Source organism: Myzus persicae, unplaced genomic scaffold (assembly GCF_001856785.1).
Source record: "Myzus persicae strain clone G006 unplaced genomic scaffold, MPER_G0061.0, whole genome shotgun sequence".
Taxonomy (NCBI): domain Eukaryota; kingdom Metazoa; phylum Arthropoda; class Insecta; order Hemiptera; family Aphididae; genus Myzus; species Myzus persicae.
This window is the reverse complement of record NW_019103887.1, coordinates 195,488-203,139: the sequence shown is the minus strand read 5'-3', so window position 1 is coordinate 203,139 and position 7,652 is coordinate 195,488. Positions and strand designations below refer to the sequence as shown.

The following is a 7,652-nucleotide window of genomic DNA, read 5'->3' as shown; positions in this document are numbered from 1 at the left end:
AAAAAAAAAAAAAATCATTTTAAAATTAACATAAATTAATCACTCCGTTCAGATTGTTCAGAATCAAAAGTTGTATTATTAATTTAATACATTTTTATGATATATTTCCCTTTAAAAATCAAATGTTGATAGTGGTTTAATCAGTAAACATAAAGACAAAAAAAAATATAATAAGGTAATATATTATATTACTTCTATATTTTAGGTATATTAAGTAAATCAATATTATTATTTTTTTCAATTTACCAATTGCTACAGTTCCATTTGTTACGGCTTTATTTATGGGAAGATATGATTTATCAGATGGTTCTGAAGAAATAACCGTTATAATGTTGCACATTTTGCATTGAAATTTGAATTTGGAAAAAAAACCATAACGTTTTTCTGAGACAAAAGACATATTCAAAAAAGAACAATCTAGTCCACCACCATGTGAACTGTTTTGGATTTGTTTAAAAATATAATCAACATCTACAATTCGTCTACCTGATAAATGGTCAGTAATAACGCTAAATATAAAAAATAAAAATAAAAAATAAAATAAAATCGAAAACGAAATTCGACATAAAAATAATCAAAGAGATTTTTGTTTTTTTCTGATACTTACTCAGTATTACTATTTTCCTCATCAACACTTGGTAATGTGTAGGATTCAATATCATTTAAATTAAAAGATTGATTACATTCAACAATTGGGACATTTTGAACAGGTGACAAAGTAAATCTAAAGTTTTTAATTAATTAATTATTTCATAACAAGTGAAGTCTCAAAAACAAAATACATAATAAAAGGTTTGGCACTACCAACTATATAATGTACAATAGGTTAGTTCAAAATTCTAATTAACAAACGATTTTACAATTTAAGCTAAAATGAAAACTATATACTAAGTGAAAACAAATATAATAAGATACCTAACTATTTTTAATAATCTTACTTACTGGATTGGTGTAACAAAGTCTATGTTTTCAATTTCTATGTCATTAGTAGAGCCAATGGAGGTACTAGGTTCACTATAAATAATATAGGAGTATATTATACAGTCAGTATAGATACAAAATACCAAACAAATAAATTGTATTAGTTATAACTAATATTTCATAATATATGATAGTTCTGATAGTAGACTTACCTTACCTATACTTCAACTGAAAATAAATTCTTATTACCTACGCTATTTTGTAGTTAAAAAGTATGAAATGTTAAAAGTTGGAAATTTTTTTTATAAGCATTTAAAGTTCGAATTTTGACATAATTTATAAATAATACAACTAAAATATCGTAATACTTATTCGTAATTTAATAGGTAAAATTATATTGTGTCAACATTATGAATAATATAAAATTACACACACACACACACACACACACCAATTTATAGGTTCTAAAATAATGTTATTACCTCGAATTTTGATCAACATTGTTGAATCGAATTTGAACTGAAGATTCTTCAGGATCTCTGTCCTCAACAACATCACTATAGTTTTATTAATTTAAAAAAAAAGTAAGTATAATCGCTCGGCATAAGTCTAGTTTAGCGGCCACTCGAATTTTTCGATTTTTTTTTCGGAAACCTATGTACTTTAACGAGTCTTAAACGATGGTGTAAAAATAAATTTGCGGAAACCATTAGTTTTGAAGTTATAGACTTACGAAGTTCACGATTTTCGGTTTTTACCCATACGCGTGACGGGATATTTTCGATTTGCGGAGCAGAGCGACTGCACCGAGGAGCAAAACGTGTAATCACTGCACATACTATACGACATAACTTACCCTGTGACTTACTTGATGTGGTTTTGCATAGCAAGTCGAGGGATATTTTCGATTTGCGGAGCGGAGCGACGGCGCCGAGGAGCGGAGCGACGAGTGCCGCTAACAAGGCATCACTGCCCATACTATACAACATAACTTACCCTGTGACCTACTTGAAGTTGTGTTGCATAGCAAGTCAAGCGATATTTTTTCGTTTTTTTTTTACATTGAAAACCATACAAGGTTACACTGTCAAAAAGTAAAACCAATTTTTATATTTTATTTTAAAACTAAAAAAAAATTGTTTCGGATTCGTCTCTAGACTCTACCTCAGAGCCGGTTCCAGATTCCGACTCTGCACACTCAACAGAAGTGTCGTCTCTAACTCCATCGACAGGGTCGTAATTTGTGTGGCCTTTAAACTAGATTAAACTAGTGTATAATTTCAAAACTAATGATTTCCGCAAATTTATTTTTACACTATCGTTTTAAACAAGTTTAAATACAAAGGTTTCCCCAAAAAATTCATTATATAAAAGCGGTAAAAATGTAAAAAAAATAGTGTCATGCGTATGTGTAAAAAACCGAAAATCGTTAACTTCGTAAGTCTATAACTTCAAAACTTATGGTTTCCGCAAATTTATTTTTACACCATCGTTTAAGACTCGTTAAAATACATAGGTTCCCGAAAAAAAAATCGAAAAATTCGAGTGGCCGCTAAACTAGACTTGTTCCAATCGCTCTACTGTATTATAGTAGATGTCGAGTGGACCTCGTCATTGAGTCATAGGTTCGTTTGATTGATGTGTTAAAATATGAACTCCAAACACGTTTTTTAATTTCAATAATTTCTTTGTTTTATATGTTCAAGATTTTTGGGGTGGTATAATTTTTTTATCGACATTTTACAAATGATCAGTGACCTTCTCTATGACGAGGTACACTCGACACTCGACATTTGTTAATTTGTTATATATGAAAACAATTTTTTTCGTTTTAGACCGGGAGACTAAGCTTATAAAATTTAATTTAAATTGGTAATACAATGTTTTTAATTTTTAAAATAAATAATATGTAATTTAGGGGACTTACCTTGGTTTTTTAGACCGTCTTAGTGCAAGTGTCTTAGTGACCATACTTTTAGTCGATCGTTTACGCTTTAGCGCATTTTTTTTATTTGCCATAATGAAAAATGAAGAGCCGAAAAATTGTAAAAAAAAGTGATAAAAATGTTCACAACTGATGTGATCACGTTGAATCATCCAGAAGAAATGGTTATTTTTCAGAGTTTACTTTACGATAACTCGAGTATTACAATAGTTATAGTAATAATATTATACTTGAATATTTATTTTTAATTTGTATACATATTTCTGGAAATACAGCTATTAGTAGTCTTATATTGTTACTTCCGCTGTTCTAATTCGTAATCACTAAGTACGGTGTCTATATTTATAACTCATTTTTTTTATTTGGCATAGTCATAAATCATAATAGTCATACTCATGTTATAATAATAATTGTTCCAATTAATTTAAATATCGATTCAAGTTTTTTACATTACAGTAATATACCAATATAATTTATAGCATGTAGTATACTATTATGTAGAGTAATATTTATTTTATATGATTAGGTACTAGAATTTATTGTCGTTGGACGAATTATGCATACTTTGAAGTTTGATGTACCTACGACCTACCTTTCTACTGTCTGAAAATATTTGAATGTCCGTAGTAATTATATTGTAAAAAATATTGAACACAAATAAAATGAGTTATCACTTATCCAGTAGGTCAGTGATGGAATTTGGAATACCGTCTATGATTGTCGATTGCCTGGTTATAATTGTATTTATTCATTATTGTTATTTCTATAATAAAATGTCAATAATTTATATTCATATTTCTAGAATGTATAAAGGTTTATAATCGGCGCATAATCTATTCTCAGAAGCGTTTGTCGAAGTGTTCTCGTTATTCGTCGCCGATTACCGGCGACCGTACGAGACAGTCATTTTTTGGCGTAGTGGGGGGACTTTGCGGCCGCGGTCACAACGGCAGGTAGGTGGCAGCACATGATGGCAATGAAAAGTCAAATCTAACGACGTAGACATGCTGTCGAAAAACAATCGAAAAGCCATTAAAAAGTGGTTTAAGAGTAAAAATACCTATAATAAATTTTATAGAGAACAATATTTCGGAGGGAACCTCATCGGGGTTTTGTATTAATCTAAATACACAGCTAGATATTAAAGGCACAAAAACCCTTTTTTTTTACATTTTTTAAATAACTGTAACTTTTTTAATAATTAATATTTCGAAAAACACCGATGAGGTTCCCTCCAATATATTGTTCTCTATAAGTTTCATAATAAGTATTTTTACTCTAAAAACACTTTTTAATGCCGTTTCGTTTGTTTTTCGTAGCCGTGTTTTTACCGCTGAAAATGACCAGTGTGACATCCTCTTAAGTAAAATTAACATTAAAGGCCTTTATGGTAAATATTTTTTATCGTTTTTGATATCGGTAGGTACCTACCAAAAACTTAATACATTTGAAAAGTTATTTAATTTTTGTAGTTAATAATTTTTTAAGTTTATAATATTATTTTATTATCTTCTAAAAATTGCCAAGTGTTGATTATTCTTTTCATATTAGGTATTGTTTAAAAGTTGCTGATTTTAGTTATATACCTATTTATTCAAATAACTGGATCAGTTTTTATAAGTTACCAAAATGTTAGGTAGATACATAGGTACCTACTATAATACTACTTATACCTACTTAATAGTAAATATGTTGTACCTATTTGAAATTTTGGTTTTTAAAATATTAAATTATATTTAGGTAGGTACCTATAATTTTTGTTTAGTTATTTATTCATAATTGAGTAATTAACACGTTATGGACAGTACTGCTATAACACAAATTTGACGTCAGTGGTCACTAACTGCTATATAGCAGTAGTAGTAAATACATTTCACAACAACAATTTCCAAAAATTGTCATTATTGCTATAGCAGTGATATTTTCAATTGTCTCTTATGAAAGAAAATGTATTTTGAACCCCCACATCTCATCGGACAATCAGGCACTCTATTTTAAACTTTTCTATGTGACAATTTTCAGAGGGTTTTTTAAAAAAATAATAAAGTGAAATGTCCATCAACATGTTAAGTATACAATTATTTTTATAATAATTAAATACAGTGTTATTCATCATTACATTAAAATTGTTTCTCATTAGATACAGTGTTATTCATCATTACATTAAAATTGTTTCTCATTAGACACAATTGTTTCATTAACCCAAAATTTTAACTAAGTATTATGCTTGTTATGATGATCACATATTAAAATTTCAAAGCTCAATTATTAACTAGTAAAACTTAATAGTATGATTTGTCTAGAAAAACGCTTAAGGTGGCCATAGCTGGTGACTTTACCTAGGTACTATATTTTTATAATAACTAATAAGGAAATTTCAGATGTTACATAGCCACATGGGTAACATTGTAACAATCATAATTCATTAAAGGGTACCTAATTTTTAGTTTCATTAAACTATATATTCATACTTAGGTACTCACAGCTTTGAGGTTTTATGCAAGTGGAAGTTACCAACAGGATATAGGTGAGCATAGAGGTGCAGCACTAAGTCAAGCATCGGTCAGCAGGTGTCTAACAGAAGTAACTGAAGCTTTGAATAATTATCAGATTATGAACAAGTATATTCATTTTCCTGCTAATATGTTAGAACTCAATATTGTTCGTCGAGGGTAAGTTACATTTTAATATGAGTCGACTAGTTAATAAATTATTTAAATAGAAAAATCTTCATAAATATTAATTCAAATAATCAACAACTTGTACAAATAATTTTCAAGTTTTTATTTTCATTAAAGTTTTGTTGATCACCTCTAATGAAAGAACTAACATTTTTCTATGAGGTCAAATTTATCTATAATTGGTACCTAAGTACTAGGATGTACTTCTATATGATTGTTGATTATTTGTATTCTTATTTCTTGGCTAATAAGTATAACTTATTAAATTAAAAATTATTTTTGTAAAACTGAAAAATGGAAAAAAATATAATTTTGCTTGTATTTCAACTCATAGTTATATTTACTACTTTTTATTAACGTTAGTTTGTTTGTGTAAGCTTATGGATTTAAGACATTAAATTATTACTTATTAGTTTAAATATTTCCCTACAGGTTTTATGACAAGTATTCAATTCCTGGAATTGTTGGAGTTGTAGACGGAACACACATAGCTATTGTTCCTCCAAATTCAGAAGATGAACTTTACCCAGAGCATATATATGTCAACCGAAAAGGTTATCATAGTATTAATACTCAACTAGTGAGTCTTTGAATATATTTAATATAAGGGGGTAACCCACTGGTATTTCCCTACCCAGTAGTCTTCAATTGAATTATTAAATTACGGTATACAGGAGGGTGATTTATACACTTAGATAATTATTTTCATATTTGTTAATTAATGAAAAGTATTAAATATTTTTTATCATTATTATTATGCATATATTTATTTAATTTTATTATTATTACAGATATGTGACTCAGATTTAAAAATATTGAATGTATGCTCTAAGTTCCCGGGAAGTGTTCATGATAGCCACATATGGCGTTTAAGTGTGGTGCAAGAGTTATTACAACATTTACATTCAATTGGACAAACATCATATTTTATGCTTGGTGATTCAGGGTATGGGCTTAGACCATGGTTGATGACACCAATATATGAACCACAGGAAAATAGTTCAGAAGCTCGGTACAATAAGTGGTTCTGTAAAACCAGGTCAATAATCGAGCGTTGCAATGGTGTGCTGAAAATGCGCTTTAGATGTCTTCTTAAACATAGAGTTTTGCATTACTCACCACCAAAGGCGGCTAGTATTATTAACGCTTGTGTCATATTGCACAATATTTGTATAACAAATAAATTACCATTAGTAAATATCGATGAAAGGGAAGATATTGATTTGGGCATAATTAATGATTTACCAGTAAATAACAATGTGAATCAAATTAATCCAGAACTTACAGCAGGAAAAAGATACCAAAAACAAATTATTAATAGATACTTTCAATAAACATCTCTTTATTTAAAACGAAAAACATTGTAAAATTATTATTACTAAATAAATGTATCACACATATTTTTTTTTATATATTAACTATCTAAATATGAGATCTTTCATAATTTTAGTATAGGAACATTAGTTAGGTGGTAAAGTTTAATTAATAATATATTAGTATTTTTTTATAGTGTAAATTGGTTAATGGTATGTTAAAAAACCTTTCTTAAATTTAAACAAAATAAGATTACATTAGGTACTTTTTTTCTAATGCAGCTGCAATTTTTTCTTTTGCTTCTGTTCTCCTCTTTAAAAGAAAAAGTTTAGCAATATAATATGATTTTAAAATTTCATTACGAGCGTCGTTTGATTCTACTATATGCATGGAAGCATTTACTGATTGTTTCAAGACACCAAGTTTACTGGAAAGATTTTTAAAAACATAAGTTTATTTTATAGACAAATTGTAATTTTTAAGTATTTCTGTAGAAAAATGATACTTCAAATACCTTTTTGAGTTATCTGTTGTCAAATTTGGTTGATCAATGATCTTACCAGCAAGTCTTATATCATTTATAGCATTTATGAAAGGGTCATCAGCATTTGGTTGATCAATAACCTTACCAGCAAGATTTGTATCATTAATAGCTTCTGTGATAGGGTCATCAGCATTTGGTTGATCAATAACCTTACCAGCAAGATTTGTATCATTAATAGCTTCTGTGATAGGGTCATCAGCATTTGGTTGATCAATAACCTTACCAGCAAGATTTGTATCATTAATAG

The 7,652-nt window shown here is 28.5% G+C and overlaps 3 protein-coding genes across 3 annotated transcripts in view; 1 reads left to right on the top strand and 2 right to left on the bottom strand.

Moving 5' to 3' along the window:
• The window catches only part of LOC111035906, a 6,925-nt gene extending 3,985 nt beyond the window's left edge, over nucleotides 1-2,940 (bottom strand). Inside the window, exons 1-5 of the mRNA XM_022317730.1 lie at nucleotides 2,849-2,940; nucleotides 1,404-1,478; nucleotides 943-1,014; nucleotides 608-724; nucleotides 272-509 (exon numbers count right to left, since the gene is read on the bottom strand). Coding sequence (XP_022173422.1) covers nucleotides 272-509; nucleotides 608-724; nucleotides 943-1,014; nucleotides 1,404-1,478; nucleotides 2,849-2,940 — 594 coding nt within the window. The remainder of the gene's footprint in view (nucleotides 1-271; nucleotides 510-607; nucleotides 725-942; nucleotides 1,015-1,403; nucleotides 1,479-2,848) is intronic.
• Nucleotides 2,941-2,985: 45 nt separating this feature from the next.
• Nucleotides 2,986-6,881, top strand: LOC111035905 (putative nuclease HARBI1). Its single transcript, XM_022317729.1, has 4 exons — nucleotides 2,986-3,030; nucleotides 5,342-5,538; nucleotides 5,980-6,127; nucleotides 6,339-6,881. The coding sequence occupies exons 1-4, from the start codon at nucleotides 2,986-2,988 to the stop codon at nucleotides 6,879-6,881; spliced, it is 933 nt and encodes a 310-aa protein (XP_022173421.1).
• A 232-nt stretch (nucleotides 6,882-7,113) lies between these two features.
• The window catches only part of LOC111035904, a 4,046-nt gene continuing 3,507 nt past the window's right edge, over nucleotides 7,114-7,652 (bottom strand). The window contains exons 5-7 of the mRNA XM_022317727.1: nucleotides 7,376-7,623; nucleotides 7,264-7,288; nucleotides 7,114-7,173 (exon numbers count right to left, since the gene is read on the bottom strand). Coding sequence (XP_022173419.1) covers nucleotides 7,114-7,173; nucleotides 7,264-7,288; nucleotides 7,376-7,623 — 333 coding nt within the window. The remainder of the gene's footprint in view (nucleotides 7,174-7,263; nucleotides 7,289-7,375; nucleotides 7,624-7,652) is intronic.